The 24,313-nt window shown below is 39.2% G+C and overlaps 2 protein-coding genes across 2 annotated transcripts in view; one reads left to right on the top strand and one right to left on the bottom strand.

The window, feature by feature from the left end:
• Positions 1 to 2,913: 2,913 nt before the first annotated feature.
• Positions 2,914 to 13,311, top strand: LOC306879476 (chondroitin sulfate synthase 2-like; the record flags this gene model as incomplete). Its single annotated transcript, XM_079432456.1, has 4 exons — positions 2,914 to 3,215; positions 5,211 to 5,778; positions 10,103 to 10,285; positions 12,049 to 13,311. The coding sequence occupies 4 exons, from the start codon at positions 2,914 to 2,916 to the stop codon at positions 13,309 to 13,311; spliced, it is 2,316 nt and encodes a 771-aa protein (XP_079288582.1).
• A 2,940-nt stretch (positions 13,312 to 16,251) lies between these two features.
• Positions 16,252 to 24,313, bottom strand: part of LOC306879703 (acid-sensing ion channel 4-B-like) — a 59,958-nt gene continuing 51,896 nt past the window's right edge. Inside the window, exons 3-10 of the mRNA XM_079432845.1 lie at positions 23,326 to 23,453; positions 22,917 to 23,070; positions 22,581 to 22,634; positions 21,506 to 21,659; positions 20,884 to 20,975; positions 18,743 to 18,822; positions 18,466 to 18,645; positions 16,252 to 18,371 (exon numbers count right to left, since the gene is read on the bottom strand). Coding sequence (XP_079288971.1) covers positions 18,270 to 18,371; positions 18,466 to 18,645; positions 18,743 to 18,822; positions 20,884 to 20,975; positions 21,506 to 21,659; positions 22,581 to 22,634; positions 22,917 to 23,070; positions 23,326 to 23,453 — 944 coding nt within the window. The 3' untranslated portion in view covers positions 16,252 to 18,269. The remainder of the gene's footprint in view (positions 18,372 to 18,465; positions 18,646 to 18,742; positions 18,823 to 20,883; positions 20,976 to 21,505; positions 21,660 to 22,580; positions 22,635 to 22,916; positions 23,071 to 23,325; positions 23,454 to 24,313) is intronic.

Here is a 24,313-nt window from a genome sequence, read left to right as displayed (position 1 = left end):
AATGGGTGCCGCCAAAATAAGATTTCAAACAGCTGATAAAAACATCACAAAAAAGCAATATTATGAATAAGACTTATGAAAGTTACGGTTTGAAGTTAAAAACGACTTAAAAAATGTTTCTTACAAACATAAGGCTTTTTTGATTCACAAGATGTTAATGGATGGACTGGAGTCGTGTGGATTACTTGTAAAATATTGTGATGTTTTTATCAGCTATTTGAACTCTCGTTCTGACGGCACTCATTCACTGCAGAGGATCCATTGGGGAGCAAGTGATGTAATGCTAAATTTCTCCAGATCAGTTCCAATGAAGAAACAAACTCATCTAATCTTGGATGGCCTGAGGGTGAGTAATTTTTCATTTTTGGATGAACTATTACTTTAAAAGGTAGGGCCTTATTTGACAAAACAAATAGCAATAGCTTAACAATGATCTATTTTCTAATTTTGAACATAAAATACTCTTGTCTGTGAAAGTTACATGAGTAGAACATGCTAGAGGTGATGCATCAGTGGCCTTTGTTTGTACATTTCTTCTTTACGATATTCATATGCGTTTACCCTAAATCACTTTCACTTCCAATTAAGCACAGCCTATAATCTTCAGTACTAGATATAAAGGTAATTGGACACAGTTTGCACTTGGAAACCCATAATGAAAGGCTCTATATCAATATGACTTTTCAGAGTTCTGTAAATAACACTGGGTGCGTTGAAGAGGCAGAAGCTTCTGCGATCATGTGATCCAGGCTTTCCGAGGGAGGTGGTGGCATAGTGACATTATTTAGTAAACTCTGCCATACATTCCTTGCGTTTATCCCAGAGACAGTAAACAGCCTCAGTGTTCAGATGAAAACTGTGAGCTGTGAATGAACAATGCCTGGCTCAGGGCCTCATACACTATGATGGCTTACTGTGAATACCACAACTGTGGGCCTGGACAATCATCTCATCCACTCGGAAAGGTCTTTGACCTTCAAATCTATCCCTTTGGTTTTATTCACTGAACAAGTGGACATTTGGGGGGAAAATAATAAAACAGTGTCATGAATCATTGGTGCAATATAGTTTTTCAGTTGGTCCGCTGCAACTCACAGTGGAATCATACGCATATTTCATATATCTTGAAGAATAATGTGGAAAATTAATTAAAAGTCTTATAAATCATTTCAAGTTTTTCCCTCAAAATATACGTTCACATTATACTTTAAAACAATATTGAAAAGCATAGATGCATCTCTACAAATGGCACTCAAAAGCACATCTTACTTCTAACTGTAATTGGGTCATTTGAGGACACTCAATTTAACGAATCACTGCCACCTAGTGGAAGAATAAAAAGACTACAAACTTCAGTGAACAGTTCTCTTGTATTTGTCCATTTTTAACGTTGCCTGATGAAGTTAGCTTCAGCTAACATATGTTTTTGAGAACTTTATACACTATTAAATTTAAGGCACTGTTGAAAATGACAAAGCTGGTAAATAATCACACACAATCACATCAAATGTAATATTAAAGGGTTGTGTTGTTTCTTCCTAAAGGCCCTTTAAAAACAATTACCATTATACTCCCAAATAAATGATTACCCCTGGGAGAACACTTCATGCTCCACTTCATCTTCAGAAAGTAAAAGCGTAACAAACCCGCTGTCAGAATATTTACTGTTTTAACAACCACATAAAAGGAGAAAAATGTTTTCTCTGTAACAACCGTGGGACAGAAAGACTTTGGGGAGTCCACTGTGTGTTCTTCAGTCGTAGCTGCAGGCATGCAGTAGAAGGAACAGATGTGATGCTCCAGGGGGCAGACAGAATGAAAAAGAAAGTAAGGTCTCAGCTGTGTTTTCTGTATATTGCACCATGTTTGTGCACATTTAAAGTCTGTGAGTAGTAGTTATTTGTCTGTGAATAGCTGATTTATGGGAACAATTGGTGTGTGTGCAATGCGTGATTGTGTATTTGGAGATAATGTGATTGATAGCTCCCGTTTCATAGGGACCAAAAACTATTTATTTATTTAGCAATTTTAAGGCAGAAAAATAAACATTTAACTTCTTAGCTAAAATATGATTTACAACATGATGAAGTCAATGCATGTTAGATGGCAGCACAGGATCTTCTGAATCAGCAAAATCTCATATTTAACATTTACTGAAAACTTTTACCTATTAAACTTTTACCTTTATTTAAACAAAATATCTATCTATCTATCTATCTATCTATCTATCTATCTATCTATCTATCTATCTATCTATCTATCTATCTATCTATCTTATTTTATTTTTTTACATCCATTGTATTTTTACATAATAATTTAGGCTATGTATTAGTATTATTAGCCTGTGTTTTCCATATTCAATATTTGTTTCAACTAGTTTTTTTTAGAACAATTTATTTTCTTCTTTTTAATTGAATGTTTAAAATAAAAACATAATGAGAGTATGAGTATGCGTGTATGTATGTATGTATGTATATGTGTATGTTTGTGTGTGTGTGTCCTTGACACATGTATTACATTCATAGTCTCAAACAGAATGGTCGCCCTCTAGTGAGACAAAGAAAGATCATAAACTTTCCAGGTCAAACGCGGTTTCCTCGCAATATTCTTGGGCAAACGACCAAATTCGCCTTTACCCCTAAATTACAGCTGGAGTTAATGATAGGTTTGTTGCGGTCTCGCAGATGGCGCCTCCTCCATCCATGCCTCTGTCGAATGGCAGTAATCAGCGCTTAGAATTTGCATTGACTGACGTCTGGTTAGTAAAGGGCGGAGACCGGAGCGATGACACGTCAGAAGGCAACAGAGACAGTCGCGTCTGTGTTTATAGGTGAGAAGAGAGAGAGCGACGCAATTCCTCAGCCTCGTTCTGCTAAAAGCATCTCCTCATTGTGCTGAGGAACGACTGAAAGCATGAGAATTGCAATGTTAGTGTCTCTCATCAGGCCGACCGGGCCGATTATTGTGGGCATCTCTCTGGGATTCACTCTGAGTCTCCTCAGCGTCACCTGGGTAGATGAGTCCTGCGACTCTGACTGGATGGAAGCCGCCAACGAGATGCTCATAGGGCAGCCTGGGAGCTCGAAAGGGGCCCGTAAGCCTAGTTCGATATCCACTGGCACAACTGATAACGGAAATGTGGAAGAGGACTTTGAGCCTAGAATAGTACCTTATAACAAGCCTGCCCAGGAAGGTCCTCCAAAGAAAGTTTTCAGGTAGGTGTAGCATGGAGCTCCACCAGTGATTCTATAGAGTGCATTCTGACTGTCTCTTTTCTTTGTGCTTATCATTACGAACGGTCATATGCAGGGCCGGCGCTCCGCACACGCACATCACGCACTGCGCGTAGGGCACCAAGTGCTTGGGGGGGCACCAAAAAATCTGGGTCGTGAAAATATCATCACAATATAGGCTACTAGTATAAATAACAAATAAAATATTTCTAGCATGTTAATATACAAAAGCAATACAAAAGTAATATAGGCCTAGACCAAATTAGTCGAGAAAAAGGTGAATCTCTGTGCCAGTCTCCCTCTGGTGCCCCCCCTTCCCCACCTCCCAGTGGTCTGTTCAATTATGCTTCAATCAATTTCAAATTTGGCCGACACCGACCTCAGACATGGCCTCGAAAAGGCACCAAGAGTCGGGGGCGGAAAAAAGAAAAAAGAAGAGACAGCGGGATGATGCTGGCGCGTCGCTTGCAGGTAAGACAATGTTTTAAATAAAAATGTTAGTTTTGTGCGTGTAGTATGCATGTCCAGGGGCGTCGGCGCGTCCGCGTCGCTAGTGCAAAAGATCCGGGGCTTTAGCCCTGCATGTTGAGTCTTTTATTTTAACGGGGTCCGGGGGTTTCTCCCCCGGGAAATTTTGAAACTTGGGCTGTTAAAGATGCAGTTTGTTTGAGAAGGAAAGGAAGGCCAATCGTTGGGGTCCTCATCGTCATATTTGAATGACAAATAAAGCTAATTTTCCCCCTAGGTAGGCTATACGTTACAGATGTGTGTGCATATAGCTATTAGTGCAGAACGTTCCCTATTGTAATTTCTTCGCTTCAATATAATGCCTATCTGCCTCTTGGTAAGGTGAACTTTAGAAAAACCCTGCAACTGAACATGATGTGATTTTGCCAAATTAGACCGCTTAGATAAAGTTTTTTCGTTGTTCTATGCGGTCATTTTCAAGAGGTTCGGCCAAGGGCGACATCTGTTGGTGAAACTGAAATTAGAAAAAAAAAAACACACAATCTCAGTGTTTGTATATTTTCATATTCACAGAGTTGTCAAATTATTAGGGCTGGGAAAAGATTAATCTCGATTAATCGCATCCAAAATAAAAGTTTGTGTCTACATGATATATGTGCGTGTACTGTGTATAATTATTTTGTATATAGAAATTATATATACAAAATAATTATACAAAATTTTTTTTTCAAAGCTCAAACTCATCAAAACGTACCTGCGTTCATCAATGGGGCAGGAACGTTTAAGTGGTCTGGCTGTCATCAGCATCAATGGGGACGTGGCTCAGAAACTGTCATATGATGACCTGATAGCTGATTTTGCAGCTAGGAAATGTAGGCGTGTGCCTCTGTAGGGCCTCTGACAACTGATGGTAGTGAAAATGTTTAATATAGTTCTATAGAATAGCAGAATGGTCTCTTTATAGAGATGTAGTCCCTCTGTTGAGTAAATTCTACTGTGCAGTTATGTATGGTTATTTGCAGTTTAAAATGTGCACTTTAAAATTCATACTTCATAAAATTCATACACTTATACCGTTATTTGCACTTTAAACTTTTTTTGCACTTTTAACTTTCTGTGTTTACATTGTTCTGTTCCAATTATTTATTTGCAGCAGTTATTTTGGAAGTAAAGAGAACCTAACTAAGAAATTCTGAATGGTAGTTATTTCTTTGGTGGTGGTGGGGGGGGCACCGCCAAGCGTTTGTGCTTAGGGCACCCAAATGGCTAGCGCCGGCCCTGGTCATATGGAAAGAACTGCATGAAAATTATTTTGGGTTTCATGGGAAAAATTGACAGTTTTAAATGACATGGGTAAATAATGACACAACTGCTGCCTATTTTGGACTTCTGTGTGTGGTATGTTATAAATAGTCGGGTTGGTTTATTTAACCAACTGACACACCAAACCCAATTGTGATTTCTTTACTCTTCATGTTATTATTGTACCCTCAATCTTTCTCCCTCTAGAGCCAAGTATGCCAGCACAGAACTTGGAATTCGTGAACGTCTCTTTGTCTCAGTATTTACCTCCAAAACAACCATAAGCACTTTAGCTGTGGCCATCAACCGGACCCTTAACCACCACCTGGATGGCCGGCTCATCTTCTTTACAGGCACTCGCAATCGTAAACTCCCTAATGGACTGTTTGTAGTGGCCCATGGTGACGAGCGTCCAGTTCCAAACATGTTCCAATCTGTCCGATATCTTTTAGAGCATCACATTGCTGATTACGATTGGTTCTTCTTCGTCCAGGATGAAACCTACACCCAGCCGGAAAGGCTGAAGACCTTAGTAAGTCACCTGAGCATGGACCTTCAGCTTTACATGGGCCACCCTGGAGAGTTCATTGGAGGTGAAACCCAGGGGAGGTACTGTCACAGTGGACCAGGATTTCTACTATCCCGTGCTCTACTTCTAAAGCTCCAGCCTTTCTTGGAGCAGTGCAGGACTGACATTGTAAGCAACAGACCTGACGAGTGGCTCGGTTGCTGTATCGTTGATTATGCTGGTATGAGCTGTGTGGAGGAATATGAGGTAAGAGGTAATGATTAACTGGGATTTTAATTTGGGTTATGACATCTATGCAATATTTTCACGGGCATTTAGAATAAAAAATTCTGTCATCATTTATTCATCCTCATACTTCTGTGGAACACAAAGGCAGATATGTTTGTTTGGTTGAACTACCCCTTTAAATCCAGTCTCGAAAACAATCCAGAGCAAAACAATCAAAATTGTATTCTGTTTTCATTGTTTATTTATTTCTCTTATCTTTCAATTTTATTAAAATAATAGCTAACCCAAAAATGAAAACTCGCTGAAAAAAATGACTGACACTCCGGCCATCCAAGACGTAAATGAGTTTGTTTCTTCACTGGAACAGATTTGTTGAAATTTAGCATTATATCACAGTAATGAATCCTCTGCAGTGAATGGGTGCCGTCAGCTGCTAAAAACAATAATTATAATAATCCATAAGTAATTCACACTACTCCAGTCCATCAATTAATGTCTTGTGAAGTGAAAAGCTGAGTGTTTGGAAGAAATATCCTTCATTAAGTGATTTTAACTTTAAACTGTTGCTTCTGGCCAAAATACCATAATAGCATCCATAATCTGTAATAATGCTTCCATCGCCTGTTGTTATGTGGATTACTCGTGGATTATTGGGATGTTTTTATCAGATGTTTGAACTCTTAATTCTGTTCTTATGAAGAAACAAACTCATATACATCTTGGATGGCCTGAGGGTGAGTACATTTTCAGCATTTATTTATTTATTTAATTTTTTTGGTTAACTATTCCTTTAACTATATTGAAACTAAATCCCCATCATATTACATTTTCAGCTCGATACACTGGGATAGACTGCAGCATTGGACAAGCAGTTTTGGAAAGTGCATGGATGGGAATTAAGTTCCACATAACACATAATATTTTTGGGTGAACTATTCCTGTAACTCTTCTGTTTTGTTCATTCTTGTTGGTCATTCTTAAAGAAATGCACTAAATCTCAACACAGATTTTTCATCAGGATCAGTTCTACTTCATCGTATTCCTTGTAATCACCAAGGCAGTTGCATTTCTCATATCATGAGATTCCAATTTGGCACAAGCTGAAATAGAATCTATCCCAGGGCAAATGTGGCTGAGAGAGCTGTGTGCCGAAATAAGCTGAAAGGAGGGAGGATTGGGGGGCTCAGAGCCTGAACTATGTGCAGATCATCCTGGCAAACTCTAAAAACAGGCCTGTGCTGATAAAGTGGACTTTTCATGTAGCTGGTTTCCCTTAGTTGGCAATGTTTATGCTGGTCACAAATGACTACGTTTTTCACCTAGGGTCTCTAGTTTCGACAGGAAACCACTTTACCCAAGGGTCCATGCTTTATTGAGAGGGTGTGCTGTTATATATTGAGGGCCTCAATGCAACAGGGAGGCCAAATAATCAATAGTTTACAGTATTTTGAAAATTCTGAGACAGGTACATTGATATACTCAAACAAGCTCACAGTCATGTGAAAATGTTCTGCATTTGTTCAAAACATGCATTGCATGTGTCATCTGCACCAGAGACAGTATAGAATAGTATATGTGCCTGGTCAAATGGTGTAAGTGTGATAACTTAAGATATAGTTTGTGAGTTGATGTGTTAAATGGGATTAAACATGAGTGATGGCTGCTGGCTTATTTAAGTGCTTTGACATAGAGGTGATGGAAAGGCTTAATCATCTGATCTGATTTAATTCAGGTTTTCTGCATGACTTAAAGGGATAGTTCACCCAAAAATGAAAATTCTGTCATCATTTACTCCAATAGTTCCAAACCTGTATGAATGTCTTTGTTCTGCTGAACACAAAGGAGGATGTTCTGAAGAATGTGGGAAACAGAGCAGTTCTGGGGCACCATTGACTTCCATAGTATTTTTTTTTTCTACTATGGAAGTCAATGGTGCCCCAAAACAGCCTGGTTACAGACTTTCTTCAATATATCTTCCTTTGTGTTCGGCTGAACAAAGAAATTCATACAGGGTTGGAACTACTTGAGGGTGAGTAAATGATGACAGCATTTTCATTTTTGGGTGAACTATCAGTCGTGGCCTAATGGTTAGAGATTCGGACTCATAATACAAAGGTTGCGGGTTCGAGTCTTGGGTTGGCAGGGATTGTAGGTGGGGGGAGTGAATGTCCAGCGCTCTCTTCACCCTCAATACCACGACTGAGAAGCCCTTGAGCAAGGCACCAAACCCCCAACTGCTCCCCGGGCGCCGCAGCATAAATGGCTGCCCACTGCTCCGGGTGTGTGTTCATGGTGTGTGTGTGTGTGTGTGCACTTTGGATGGGATAAATGCAGAGCACGAATTCCGAGTATGGGTTGAGTACTTGAGTATGAGTACTTGGCCGTATGTCATGTCACGTCACTTTCACTTTTTTCACTTTAAGGTCATTGCACACTGAGTCCGAAATTTTCGCACGTTGAAAAATAAATACGACCTCACGTTGTGTTAATCACATTTACACACTGCCTCTGAGACTTTCGTCTGTCATATTTTTGATCAAATAAAAGCAGACTTGTGAGCATAAGAGGCTTCTTTCAAAAAACATTAAAAAAATCTTTCTGGCCCCACACTTTTGAATGGTAGTGTAGATACTCTGAACCACATGTCTCATACAAAATACATCTGTAACCCATTGACAGATGATTCATGTTACAGGGTCACAAAAATATGACCGTGCTTTAGTTCTACTGTAAATGCAGTCAGAAATGATACAAAGTTTCAATTTTCAAACAATTTTTGAGTAGCTATTTTTATTTCAAGAAAACCTAAATAAGTTAATGCAAAATCATTGTAGATTCAGACTAATTAAAAATGACATTACATGATTTAATAAAAAAAAAATATATATATAAATATGTAATATTTTCAGACTAATTGCTGTAAAGTGGAAATCAATTAGTGGTTTTACATTTTTGGAAGTAAAACAGTTTAGAGCCCTGCATTTCGGACCGGGCCCGACCGGCCCCGACTTTTTTACGCCTCTAGGGCCGGGCTTTGGGCCAATTTTCACATCATAGTTCAGATGCGGGCCGGGCCTTGGGCCTGTTTTGGGTTTCTCCTTATTTTTATATTGTAGACATCTATCGATTAGTGATGAAAAAAATTGCAGCGCTGGTGGAAACAAGACGAGACCGCGCCGCGACTGAGAGCAGCTCGATGGTGTTTAGTGTCCCGCAGCAGCAGGTGCGCAAATGACTTCAGCGCAGCTGAGTAGTTGCTGCAAAACCCCAGCAAACATAACCATGAATGTGTCTGCGGGAAATAGTAAGGAGATATTTGAATTATTTACTAATAAACTAATGTTTTCTGAATCTGTGTCGCAAGGATGAAGTTGCTGATCCTGACTCGCCGTCTCCTCATTAGAAAATCATTAGAGTTAAACATAAACCCCAACCCACAGTATAGCTTTCATTGGTCAACTCAATTATGCAGTCACCTGTCAAAGAAAAGTTTAGACTTAAATTCAGATTTCAGAAAAATCATGGATGGATCAATTCATGACAAACAGTAATGGTAACTATTAGGATGTGCTACCAAGGTTAGGGGTTAGTGTTTGTTTTAGTGTTGTGTAGACAATCAACACAGCGTGCACTTAACTGGTTTAAGGGAAACATTATGGATTGGAAGCAGATACAGCTAAATGTTTATCAATGTAAAACTGTAAAAAAAAAAAAAAAACATTAAAAAACAAAACAAAAAAAAAGTAATAAATGTAGAAATAATTATTGTTACAAGCAGAAATAATATCCAAAATAATGATTTCTTTACAATCCACAGAGAAACCAAAATCAAGGGCTCTCATTAGGTGCGTTCATCAGACTCATGCGGAGGCAACATACCATTATACTGTGTTTAGGAGAGTCTAGTTGTTCAAATTTGGACCTTTTGACCATTGACGTAAAAAGCAGTGACCTGAACATAAAGCATTAGTAATTCACACAGCTGTTTGGATCCAGCATAAAACAAGTCCAGAAACCAGGATTACCTTAATGGAATGATGTACTACTTCTGCTGCTGAGCCACAAAGTAAATGACTTCCTGTTCTCGGCAGGCCAGCTGCAGACCTGCTGCGATTTGTGCAGTTAATTAGCATGGTTACAACAAGACATTAAACAGCATTACTGCCAATTGCAAAGGTCTGCTGACTAGAGCTAACCAGAATTAACCTAGAGGTGCTGTCTATGAAACTATGACCACATTCTTGTTGCAGTGCCAAATGTTGAGGCATGTGAAAAACACAATACATATAAATATATGTAAAATAATATATTCTGATCTAATATTAATCTTGCTTTACCTCAGGGCCTGAATTATAATTATTTTACAATGGAACACAATATGGACCTTTCCAGAATGGGGAATGATGGATTCCAGAATGCTCTCACTGTTCATCCTGTGACCAGTGCAGAACTTATGTATCGTCTGCACAAACATTTTACAGAAATAGAACTGCAGAAGACCTATGAAGAGATTGAAAAACTACAGGTTAGATTTTCAGCTTCTCTACAACAACATTTCTTACTTTAGCACTGCTTTTTTTTTTAGCTCTTTATTTTGTACATCATGCATGTTGCTCACAAAAGCCATCAAAACCAGCATCTGTACTTTTTCTAAATTAATTGTTTTTGAATGCATGCTACATTACCTTTAACTTGTCACTGGGGCAGTACATCTTTCTACCTTATCACTAAAACCCACCATAAAGCAGTGGTTTGGTAATTTTTTTATTTTTTTTTGACTCAACGCCCCCCATGTTTCACAACAATATTGAAATGTATGGAGTTACTTTTGTGTCTTTTTTTGTGTAATCAAACATATTGTGTTTGAGAGCAAAACTAATTACATTGTAATTAAAAACTAATTCTTGCTAAGAATTTTTTTAATTACAAAAATAAAGTAATTGATAACAAAACTCTTTGCATTGCAAACAAACACTCTCTTTCCCTTATGTAGTTCCCACACTTTTCATTATGCACCCATATATTTTACTTCCTGTTCTGCTTGAATTTTATGAGGGTCTAAAATCTTTAATTGTGAGTTGAAAAGTTTTGAAACTGACATTTAAGTGTGTTCTAAAGAAGATCATGATCATGACATTAGACAATGACGTGTTGTTCTTGTTGTTCGCTCTGTCTGAGACCGTGCAGTTGGTGTGGCCAAATTATTGGACAAAGCAAGAGTGATCAATAGAAACAGGTCTTTCATTCTGGTGCATAGTTACTGCCCACTGAGATGTTGTTTCACTCACACTCCCTTCAACTTGAAAGCAAAATTTTCCAACAGATTTTAGACCTGCAATAAATGACAGCAGAACAGAGAGCAAAATGTGGTGGTGTGTAATGAAAAGTGTGGTTATAGAGCGATGCCTCGGGTGAACAGACGCTCTCGGGCTATCCATCCCCCAATGCTGCGTCGTCTCTAAAGGCTTTGTCCTTGCCCTCCAAGGCCTTTCTCCTTTCCGGCATCCCTGCCAGCGCTTGCTTCATTCCTAGAAGCTGATGCCAGTTTCACCGCACGTGCTTTTATACCAGCTGGTCATTACGTCACCCCGTCCGTGACATCTCACCCATCCATTGGATAGGTTGCACACGATATTCGGAGCCACTCACGCTGAAGACGTTCCCCTAGAGTTTTCGGACGCAGTGTCTCGTTCCCTCAAGGGACTAGGGTTACATACGTAACCTAGATACGTTTTGCTCTCAAACACAGTTTGTCTGACTGAATAAAAATGACAAAAGTAACTCCATACAAAGGCCCTATGACTTTTGTTATTTACTGGATAAGCAAGGGTTCATTGAATAAAAAAAAAAAAAAGAATTACTAAATATTTGAGAAATTAGCATAACTAGACAAATGTGATAACATGAGAATATTTTAAGATTATAATCTTTACATGACTTTTGAGGTCTATGAACCACACTTTTAAAAATAGCCCTCCTCAACATATCCAGGTTTTTTCTAAAGAAAATAAAACATTTATAAAGAAGAAGAAATAGATTACGAAATGTTTAGTTGTTTTGTTACCTTGAACCCGCCTTGAAAGTTTGCTGATGCCCCCTGGTTGAAAACCACTACACCTTAATATACTGATATGTACTCTTAAGAAACTAAAATGCACATTTTAAGATTATTGAAAGGTATGAAGTTGTACTGTCCCAGTGACAAGCTTTTTCTCCTAAATATACAGTGTCGTGTTTGTTTTTATGGATTTTGTCAGCTTTTCATGAATCTTACTTTTCACCTTTTAGTCTGAGATAAAGAATGTCAGTGAATTAGCAGTGGATGGAAACAAGAGTACTTTGTGGCCCATCGGCATCACACCTCCCTTTGAACCCAAGAGCCGCTTTGAGGTACTCCGTTGGGACTACTTTACCCAAGATAACCTTTTCTCCTGCGTCGACGGTGCCCCTAAATGCCAGCTCAATGGTGCTGATCGTGATGACATGACTGACGTCATCAAGGTCGCTTTAGAAGAGCTCAACAAAAATTACAACCCTTTTGTACAGCTGAGCGCTCCACGGCTGGTGAACGGTTACAGGCGCTTGGACCATATACGAGGGATGGAGTACACCTTGGACCTGCAGTTCCAGGCCACGACTGAGTCTGGTCACCAGAAATCTATCTCACGTCGTGTACACCTTGTGCGACCCCTTAGCCAAGTAGAGATTATCCCCATTCCTTATGTCACAGAGGCTACACGAGTCCATGTCCTCCTGCCACTCACCAGTTACGACTCCCATGCAGCGCTGCGCTTCTTGGATCACTGTTCCTCCAACTTGTTTGAGACCGGTGAGAATGCAGTTCTTAACTTCCTCTTCACCTACGAACCTGCCGAGGCCCAAAAAGTGAGTACAAATGATGTCTTTGCAGAGGTCAAGACTAAGATCACTTCCATCGAGCACAGATATCCCAACGTGAAGGTGTCTTGGATCAGCATAAAGACAGAAAGTCCGGGTCTCCTGCGCATCCTGGATATTGTATCTAGGAAGCATCCGGTGGAAACACTCTTCCTCCTGGTCACCGTTGACACTGTACTCAACTCAGAGTTCTTGAATCGCTGTCGTATGAATGCCATCAGCGGCTGGCAGGCTTTCTTTCCCATCCATTTCCAAGAATTTGACCCTAGTGTGGCTTATCCAGACCAGGTTCCTCCTGCCTCACCAGACCTGGTCAGGGAAGCGGGTCACTTTGACCGATACACCTTTGAAGAGGCATGTTTCTACAACTCTGACTACATGTCCTCGCGCACACGGATGTCTCAGGATTTGCTGGAGAATGAAGAGCTGCTGGAGAGCATGGATCTTTATGAAGTGTTTGTGCAGTATTCGGGGCTGCACGTGTTCCGTGCCGTCGAGCCTGCTTTGCGGCAGGTGTACCGCAACCGGACCTGCGATCCTCGGCTAAGTGAGGACGTGTTCCACCGCTGTCTTCAGAGCACTCTGGAGAGCCAGGGGTCACGTTCCCAGCTCGCCATGCTGATATTTGAACAAGAGCCAGGTAACAGCACCTGAGGAGCTTCCAAAGAAGCAACCGTGGGGTAACTGAAGACTGGCTGACCGCTAGCAGCACTCTTTGTCCATTTTAACATCTGTCAACCAGTTCTCTAGTAAAAACTATTTGATTATCTTACTGAAACCAAAGATAAATGTTCTGAAAGGAACATTCTGCGACATTCAACAAGAAATGTCTAGACATCTTTTTCGTGAGCACTTGACTCACAACTGTAATTGCACTACAAAAACATTCTTTCACTGTGCTTTTCTTAGTAATTTTAGAATTTTGTGTTGCGGCACGTTTCATGTTGCTGCCTCATTATGTTGCTGTTTTTGTATTCCTCTTGGTAAATGTAATTAACCTTACAGACTGGTGGAGTTAAGCCCAAAGTATACTTCAGTTCTGACAAATGCTAGCATATGTGTACAGCCAAACTCCATAGCCTTTCAAAGTATACTTCATTTGATAGCATGCGTGAACACGTTTTAACTTTGTCCAGTGTCTGCGCTATTTCTTCCCAGAAATTATGACAGATAAAAATGTCTTTGTACTTACTTAAACTAGAATTGCGTATCTCTTAACCTCCTCACACAAGCGCTCGTCAATGCAGGCATCTGTTTTTGTTGCCTTCTCCGGTGTTGTTGTTGTTGTTGATCTGCCTTCACATTTTTCGACTGTGAAACAAATGGCCCGGGCCAGTGTTGCCACCTTGTGGACAAACTAAGTAATGCAAAAAATTCAAAGTGCATGTGCAAGGTAAGCATACAGAGTTAAAGTGGTTCAAAATATCTGCCAGTGTACATACAGTATGCAGATACTAGACTGCAACAGCCGAGTTCTTTAAGTAAAAACTCTGTTAATAATCTCCATGGGGAAATCGATTTTGAGGGTAACTTTTAAAAAACATTTTACATTTTTATTTAATTAAACAGCAACAACTTTTAATGAATATTGATATATTTTTTTAATTCATGTTATTCAGAATGCTTAATGGGATTGTAGTTCTGTCAGGACCATTATCGTCAAAATGATAGATACTCAGCATAAAGTTTGGTTTGGCGGTATGGTTCTGTTCTGGGCAAAACTCCCTGTCCATCCATGCAGCCTGTCATGAATGAGCAGGGAGAGCAGCAACAATAATAATAACCCCCCAAGGGTTAACAGAACAGAACAAAGCAGATATCATTGATGTACTCAATGATATTTAAGTGTAACATTATTCAAGAAGTCTGATTCAGCAAGTAAAATCAGAAAGCAAAGTCCTGACTGCGCGAAAGGAGGAGTTGGGGATGGAGGAGGGTAATTTGCTCCTGAGCAAGCTGGAAAAGCTGCCGATTCAAACTGAATAGAGCTTATATAGGAATGCCGCAATAGGTGTCGTATTCCTATAGGTAGATGTGATCGGCTGAGAATCAGCTGATGCAAGCTTGACTCACGTGACCTGCCAGAATTAACGCTAACGCTCGATTTCTGTCAGGACCACTATCGTCAAAATGATAGATACTCAGCATAAAGTTTGGTTTGGCGGTATGGTTCTGTTCTGGGCAAAACTCCCTGTCCATCCATGCAGCCTGTCATGAATGAGCAGGGAGAGCAGCAACAATAATAATAATAATAACCCCCCCAACACACGATAGGCCAGAACCGCCCAAACCACAACTGATGGCATTCTGAAAGAAGCATAGCCTTCTTAAAATAGCAGAGACTGGGGCAGCAGCCCCTTAAAGGAGAAGGCAGTGAAGGGGTGCTCTTCTTTATAAGCAGTTAAGAAGAGCAGCAGCCCCTTACCGGAGGAGAGTAGCAGCGAAGGGGTGCTCTTCTTTATAAGCAGCTAAGAAGAGCAGCAAGCCCCTTTAATGCAATACCTGAAAAAGATGCAGAAAACGCACTAAAATTGGCAGCCTAATCTGCAGAAAACAGTGCACTGCAGCCATATGAGAAAACATGAATGGTTTTTTGACGCTTTCCCATAGAGATTGAATTTGCGGTCTAATTTGCTCCTGAGCAAGCGGGAAAAGCTGCCGATTCAAACTGAATAGAGCTTAGGAATGCCGCAATAGGTGTCGTATTCCTATAGGTAAATGTGATCGGCTGAGAATCAGCTGATGCAAGCTTGACTCACGTGACCTGCCAGAATTAACGCTAACGCTCGATTTAATTCCTTCACTAAAGCCGCTATAGATGTGTTGTATGTGTTTGTTTTTTTGTCTGATTTTCAAATACTTTTTGCTTCAAATGAAGTTTGTAATGTTGGGATTCAGCCTGTAGTGGGTTGGTTTTGGTCATGGCTTATAGAGCTTTACCAAAAAGTTTTTATTAATATATATGAGAAAAATGTATCTATCTATGATGAAATTTGTCACGCACACTGTACACATAACCAGTACAGCACAAACCCCATCCAAAGCCAATTCTAAAAATGTCAAATGTATTTGAATCCATCCATTATATTTACGTTTAATCTCTGAACTGAATCCATGAAGTCTTATTGAAGGTTTTGTGCTTAACTGTTTTAGGGAAACAATGAATGCCTATGAATACACAAGCATTCACATAAAAACAAAGTATACTTGGGGCTAGTGATGGAGCTGAGAAAGAGAATGTGAATATATAGTTTCTTTGCAGTAATTGTAGTGAAATGATTTGCTTTGCATTTTTATTGTGTCTTCGGATAAAGTACATTTACAACAATACTGGACAGTTCAGAAAGGGCGAATGTATAAAGCTATTTCCACAATGAATTTTGCATTATTCCAGTTTTCTGAATCCACCCATGTTAGAAATACATTCCAGTATTCCACCCACACTTCCTTTTCCCGTGAGCTGTGGCTGTCTGGGACAACCTAACTATATTGTCCATGTAAAAATCTCCTTCATGCTTGAAATGAAATGCTTCTCAGCTATGCAAGAAACAAACAAATGAACACACAAACACTTTTTTTTGTTTTGTTTTGTTTAGCACATAAACCAAATATTTAAGATTATTTGTAATATTAAAATGATGTTTAGGTGGTTTGTTTGTTTGTTTTTTCCTTCCATATTTTTTTTTACAAAAATATGTTTGAGAGCAGAGTACCAGGTGTTGGGATCTGTGGAACTGACATGCTATAATGAGATTATAGAGTTAGTGCATCACACTGCAGATGTTTACAGTGTGTGCCGTTCTGCTGCTAACAGAAATGGATACAGATGAAGAGCTTAAGAGGCTCTAATTCTATTTGTTGAAAGTGTCACTGTAGGTGACAGTACATTTTCATTATTATTATTATGTGATCACAACCTATTTGCTCACAACTTGGATTACAGTCACTATCATAACCATGAGATATTTTGTAAAAAAAACAAACAAAAAAAAACACTTTTTATTCACCAAATACTTCCACAGTAATTTGCAGAATTGCATGATTCCATATAACATTTATACCTTTGAATGACCACTGTTATTGAGCCACCAGAATTTGACAAGTTCATACAAAGTGGTGTTGATAAAACATAATATGGGAAGTCGTGGCCTAATGGTTAGAGAGTAATCCAAAGGTTGCGGGTTCGAGTCTCGGGCTGGCAGGGATTGTAGGTGGGGGAAGTGAATGTCCAGCGCTCTCTCCACCCTCAATACCACGACTGAGGTGCCCTTGAGCAAGGCACCGAACCCCCAACTGCTCCCCGGGCGCCGCAGCATAAATGGCTGCCCACTGCTCCGGGTGTGTGTTCACGGTGTGTGTGTGCACGTTGGATGGGTTAAATGCAGAGCACGAATTCCGAGTATGGGTCACCATACTTGGCCGTATGTCTCTTCACTTCACTATGTCACTTCACTAATATGTGTTTGTGTTTTAGTATTAGGCCCACTAGATGGCAGTAAAAGCAGATTTTTTTTTCTCCTTGAAAAACTGTCCTCATGTACAAGGTTAATTGTGGAAATTCTGCATATTCAATTAGAAGGCCCTGGCTTGTGACCAGTCTCCAATACATTATTGAAGACATGAAATTATAAAAAAGGAGAAGAAGAACTCATGGTGGTTTTAAGGTTATACTCAGACAGTTTTGTTTCATCTGTAGTCAGTATTACTGTGTTCTATAGTCCTTTCAAACTGATTATTATTATTATTATAGATTTATGACCAGATGGAAATGATGGATATTCAGCAAAATGTTACTACAAACTGAAATGTGTTTGAATTTGAATGTGCTTGTATTTGAATACAAAATAAATATCACCTCTATCTTTTTATATTCATATAAAGAATATTAGTTGTGTTTTTATTTTATTTTATTATAATTTTTTTTTACTAGAGATGATTTCAGCAAACGGTGTGCTCTAGTGGTGTTATCCATGTTTCAAACCTAGAGACAGACTGTTTCATTATATTGCCCAAGATCTACAGCACAATGGAGAAGTTACATAAGACTGAAAAAGAACGTAACACCTACTCACAGAGAAACGAGTGGTATATTTTAGCTATTCTCCTACTGAGAAGTCTCATTATGTTATTAAGAAATGTGAAAAGGTGAAATGGTCCAAGCACTGTACATTACCATAGGAAGAACCACACAGAAACCAACTTTTTTCTGCACTAAGCAACAGCTGTATGGTTGCTTCATCTCTTATAACTTTCATTTAGTTCATATTTGTCCTGTCATATAGGTAATTTATGTGAAATGCAACATTCTGACCCAATCTGATCCTTTCAGGTCCTTTCTTCTTTGAAATCTATGATAGGTCCATCCAGATGGAAAAAAATCAACAAAAGCACATGTGAAACGCATTGTGTGGTTTCTTCATCTGGTATTGACTTGAAAAATGAGAACAGTGACTGGTTTGAGCCGATTTCACATAAGGTCCTGGATTAGGCTTTGGCTGTAGCTTTTATAAGTGGAAAAATTAAATTAGTATTTCAGTGTACAGGGTCCATTCAGGATCCCAATTTCAAGTCCAGTGATATGAAAAATAAAACCAGAGAAGAAGAGGCATCCCTTAACAAGCAAAGTCCTGCTGTACGATTGCTTGTGCATTGTGATGATTTGGTAATATTGAAGTTGGATGTGCACTGTGTGGTTGAGCCACTTCATTAGCTGCCTGTTAACAAAAACGAATTGCATGATGCGGATCATCAGTTATTAGGCACAATGCATATAAGCCATCAAAAATTCACTATGCTTCTCTGACTCACCTTGACTTTGACTTCTTCAAATCTGACTGTAGCTATAGTTCCGGCTGCCAGCTGAGCTTTCAGGTTCTGTTCTCGCAGGTTCTTTGTTCTCTGGATCTGCTCTTGGATCAAGTTCCGTTGGTTCTGTTGCTTCTGACTCTTTTTTGGTTTCAGGAGTTTCTTGATTTTGTATTTGACCACCTACAGAGATGAAGATTAAAAGCAGACTGAAAGGACAAGAGATAGTGTGTTTATGTGAATATCATAGGACTGTTCTTTCACAATGAACTGAAGATACCTCATAGATATAGTCAAGTATTTCCAGTATAGTAAGAATACTGGCCCCAATGAAGAGACCCATCTGTCCACCAATATCTCCTGGAAATGGAAACCAAACCATGATGACATAAATTAAGTCTTTTCTTCTGTATTAATTGTCTAGTATTTTTATAATATTAATTAGTAATCAGCGTTTAAAATTGTACTAAATGTTTAGTGATAGTTCACCCAAAAATAAAATGTCTCTCATTAATTACCTTCATGCCATTCCAAACCCATAAGACCTTCGTTCATTTTCGAAACACAAATTAATATATTTTTGATGGAATCCGAGAGCTTTCTGACCCTGCATAGAATGCAACCCAGAAATGGCCCAGAAATGTAAGGACATCTTTAAAATAGTCCATGTGACATAAGTGGTTCAACCGTAATGATATGAAGCCACGAGAATACTTTTTTTGTGCACAAAGAAAACAAAAATAACGACTTTATTCAAGAATTTATTCTTGTCCATGTCAGTTTTCAATGCACATTCACAAGAGTATCACGACGCACGTTCATGCCTCTGATCTTGTTGTTTCAGAAAATTATGGTTGAACCTCTGATGTCATGGACTATTTTAACAATGTCCTTACTACCTTTCTGGGCCTTAAACGTTTCAGTTGCATTGCTGTCTGAGGGTCAGAAAGCTCTTGGATTTCATCAAAAATATCTCAATTTGTGTTCCGAAGATAAGCAAAGGTGTTTTGGGTTTGAAACGACATGAAGGGGAGTAATTAATGACAGAATTTTCATTTTTGGGTGAATTAACCCTTTAAAGGTGTCATATGATGTGATTTCAAGTTTTCCTTTCTCTTTGGAGTGTAACAAGCTGTTTGTGCTTAGATAAGATCCCTGAAGTTGCAAAGACTAAAGTCTTAAAACCAAAGAGATATTCTTTATAAAAGTTAAGATTAGACTACGCCCCCCCCAAAACGGCTCATTCAAATACGCCCCCACGTGTCTACATCACGTTGTCGGAAGATTTGCAAAACACCGCCCAAATGTAAACGTAATGAAAGAAGGCAGAACTATTATTCTCGCTATAGTATTGTTGCTGCCGCCGGCGCCATTTCCTGGAGTGCTGTGTTTTGTTGTGAAAGCGAAAGTACTTTGTTTGGGCTTCCAAGAGAGGACTCAACTAGAAATCAGTGGTTAAGTTGTATTTACAACACTGTTCCAGAACAGTTCAACCCAAATATTAGAGTCTGTGCAGTGCATTTTACGGAGGACTGTTTCCTGAACCTGAAAGAGTAGCCTACAATACTGGCTTGCATAAAGGCTGTTTCTATAAAGTGGGGCAATTCCAACTCTGCAATGTCTGGCGCATCTGACTCACAGCCTGTAAGTATGTTTTCTTATTTAAAGAATTTGCTAATTACTATTCAAACGCGAGATTTGAGCAGTGTGGAGTACATTTCTACGATCACAAATGCAGACATGGTGTTATGTTTTCATGGCGCAATGCTGATATTTGTCATCAGTTCAATAATATGATCAGCGTACTGAACTCAGCATATTGAAGCCTGTCCTCCATTGACATCCATTAAAAAATGCCAAACCGTTTTCACTCCAAATGCATGTGATAATGAAAATTATGGCCCAAAATATCATGTCAAGATGACAAAACTATAACCCAGTGTATAGTTTTATTAAGATAAAAAGTGCAAAAAAAGGGCTTCAACATCTGTACAATGCTGCACAAAAATGTTGGACATGTGGCATTTATTGGACCTCTTGTCTCCAAGTGCAATCTATACATTCCTAACCAGTATGAATTTCTTTCTGAATGTTAGTTCACCTTCAGTAGCTGGTCCCCATTGACTTATATGGGGGGGGGGGGCATTATGCAAGTCAATGGGGACCAGCAATTGAAGGCGATCTATCCATTTAACAACACTGAACCCTTTTGACTTTCATTATTTGAACAAAAACATTAGCGTGAAAAGCATCTTCTCTTTTGTTAATCAAAGTGAATCAAACAGGCTTAAAATGACACAATTTTAATTTCTGGGTGAACTATACCTTTAATACTCTTTCAGAAGGTGGAACTGCCACACTTTTGATGACCATAACAGTTGCAGTACAGATGTTTATAGTGTGTGGGGATTGTAAACCTACCTAACAGACCAGCGATGTCATACGCTTTCTTCTGTTCTATTGTCTCATAGTTAAGGGCCTCAAAGAAAATATCCAAGATGAGAAAGTTGTCTCTGCACAATGAAAAGTTTAATAAAAATGTTTAATTCCCTGCAGGGAAACAGTATGGAAATGAGCCCATTATTTTTTGTATTATGGAAAGAAATGGATTAGCACCAAAAATGGTTAAAAAATAATAATTAGTAGAAACTACAGCCTGTCATTATAGAGCAGTCTATTAAAAGTTTTTTTTATTTTATTAAGCCAATGAATGGAAGACCACAATTAAATTTTTCATCCCATTATATAACTGACAGAAACAAGCCTCAATAGACAATAGAAATCCTGCTATAGTTATTAGAAAAGGCAGATAGAATTTGTGAGAGAAGCATGTTTTGCAAAAATAAATAAATAATAAATAAAAAATGCTGTGCAGGTATCCTTGCAGAAGCACATTTAGCTTCCAATGAAAAAACTGCTGGGTTTGTTTCCTCTCTGGTCTATCCGAGGGTATAAACTATAATGTTCAAATATGTTCAGCAGCAGAATGAAAACTACCCCATGAGACTGTGTGTATGTGTGGCCGTTTATGCATTAGACTTACCTGATGTATTCCTCCGATTTCTGGTATTTGCGAGAAAGGTAGCGAGCAGAGCCCCTGCTGGGGATTTTAACCATAGAGAGCTCTTTTCCATACCGAGTCAAATTACAGGGTGTCTCGCAGGGGCATGAGTCACCTGTGCTCTTCTGGAGTAAAGCTGCAAAAGAAGTGTACAGGAAATATTGATGAATTATATTTGCTGAGGACAGTAACTGCAATAAATAGTGTTGTTGTTATAATCAATAATCAAGCTCTCAGTGTTGTTCAATCGTTTTAAATACAATAGGGAGTTTTTAAAAACTCAGTTACTTCAAATCAGCAGAGTTGTGAATAATCACTGTTTAAAAATCATTATTATTGACTGATTATTCATTATTTACATGTAAGTATTCAAAAGTAAAAAAAAAAAAAAAATCTTATCTTTAAATTGATAAAACAAGACGTACATATTTTTCTTTTTCAATATTAGTATTTTTGATGGGAAAAAAAACTCCATAAAGAATCATTATTTTCTTATAGTTCTGATTTATTATAGTTCACAGAAAAAAAATTACCATTAGTCATCAGTTACTCATATTTGTCTTTCAAAAATCACATTTGGATAAAGAAAAATACAAATGTTTATTTTTAAATGGATGTGACTTAGGTACCTTTAAGTATACATGAATTTGTAATGAAGAAAAAGTATTATTTTTACCTTGTAAATGTAACTGAGCAAAAGTCTGAGGATTTTGATTGAACTCAAATCAAGTACAGATAGTAGTTAAGTACACATAAAAATATATTGAAAAAAGTCTCAGTGTTTTTTTGGTCCATACAATGAAAGTCGAAATGTTACAGTGTTGATTTGGACCGCACTGACTTTCATAGCTTGGAAAAAGCTGTTCTTCAAAATATCCTCCACAGAAGAAGGAAATTCATACAAATTACAGGTTTATAACAACATGAAGGTAAGTAAATAAAATAATGACAGAATTCACATTTTTGGGTGAATTATCCCTTTTAACTTTATAATCAATTGAGATAATCAATCAGCATCCGTATTTATGTGTTTAAGATGTGTCTGTGATGATCTTACCTAAAGCCTTGTCAACACACTTGATTTTACTGGGTGTGCAGATAGCAGCATTGCCTGTAGAGAGATATTTGATATGTAAAAAAATTAACCAACACATCAGTAAGAGAGCTTGTAGATTGTTTACAGAAGTCTGCTCCATAAAGATTTCTAAGAAGGCCACTGACTCGACAGTGAAACAAGGAATGCTGTGATGCAGCTGCCAATCTGTCAGCAGCTTAAAGAACAATTTTACAGATGAGCTGTGTGGTGGCATGACAAGTACCAACACGGCATATTTGTTCTTACTTATATAGACAGTTTTTATGACAACTCTCCCACTCATACTACAGCACGCACCTGGCATATGCACCATCCTGCAGTTGCACTCTCTCTGCACCTGTGTGCTCTCACAGTGCAGTCTGCAAGCGCTGACGCTATAGGTGTCGTATCCTGGGATCACAGGCTCAGATGAAGCCCGACAGTTTCCCCACGGCTGTGGCAGGTATGTTAGCTAGAGAAACAGCAGGCATTTAAAGAAAAAGTCTGTCTCTGCTTCTTTGTCTGCCTGAGTGCACCCTATTACTGTGAAATATTTAGCACACGCAGTCTCAATTAAAAAATATCCAAGTCAGCCCTGAAATCCTTTTGACTTTTTGTAAATTAGTTCCTGATTTAAAATGTCTGGAATTCAAGAGTTTAGAACAGCTTGCTGTTACATTCAGACCTTTCAGAAGTTTTTGGTGGTTTTTACCCCAGTTAAACCTACCCTCTGTTCCTGACAGGAAACAAATGTCTGGAATCCTGGAGAGACCCCAAAGCCCAGCTGGTGGATGTACGGGGGTTCGTTCTGACTATGAATCTGAACCCGAATACCTGCTTCCAGTGTCGTCTCATCTGAAAATTGACAGATTGTATGGGTAAAAAAAATCTGACAGATATGGGAAAAAGTTTTTTTTATCCTTACCTGAAGCCTTTTTTCAATAATGCAGTGTAACTACATGGCCATTGGTACGTACAGTAACTTAAAAATGAACCAATGGCTCAGCAGTAGTGCTGCACGAGCCTATGGAGATGAAGCCCGCCAGAGAATGGGCGGGGCCATCTGGCTATATAAGCAGGCATTTTAACAGGATCCTTAGATTTCTTCTCCTTCAGTGACGACGACGTTCTCCGCTGATCTGCAGAAGCCTGCTCACCGTTGACATGCCTCGCTATGGAACCAGTGACCTCTCTCTGCTCGGCTGATCTGCCACCTTCAGTGTCGTAGCTGAAGATGTCCCTGCCGCCATCCGGCGATGATTCTACAAGAGCATTCTAAAAGAGCAAATTGGCGTTGTTGTGCCGCACCGTTATTGCAGCACGTGCAGGTCCCCCCTGCACACTGATGATGGCCATAGTGAGTGCATTTCCTGCTTCAGGAAATCCCATGCAGAAACAACGCTCATGGGGACAGATTGTTCGCATTGCGAGAACTTGAATCTCTCCGCTCTGCGCTCGCAGATCGCTTTCTTTTCAGAAAGCGACTCTGCCCCTCGCGCCCTCACGTTTTCTTTCTCCTAGGAGCCAGTGAGGAAAAAGCAGTGGGGCAGAGGACTTCAGTGCTCGGATGCGAGCGAGCTCACGTTGGCTCAGGTCCTGCATACCTCTCTCTCCTCTCAGAGAGGCTTCCCCCGTCCTCTATACTCAACCTGACCAGCATCCCTCTGCCAGCACGAGCAACATGTCATTACTAAGATCACAGCATAGGCAATTGA

The sequence above is a fragment of the Barbus barbus genome, assembly GCF_936440315.1.
Source record: "Barbus barbus genome assembly, chromosome: 13".
NCBI classification, from domain to species: Eukaryota; Metazoa; Chordata; class Actinopteri; order Cypriniformes; family Cyprinidae; genus Barbus; species Barbus barbus.
The sequence above is the reverse complement of the archived record's forward strand: the minus strand, read 5'-3'. Positions and strand labels throughout refer to the sequence as shown.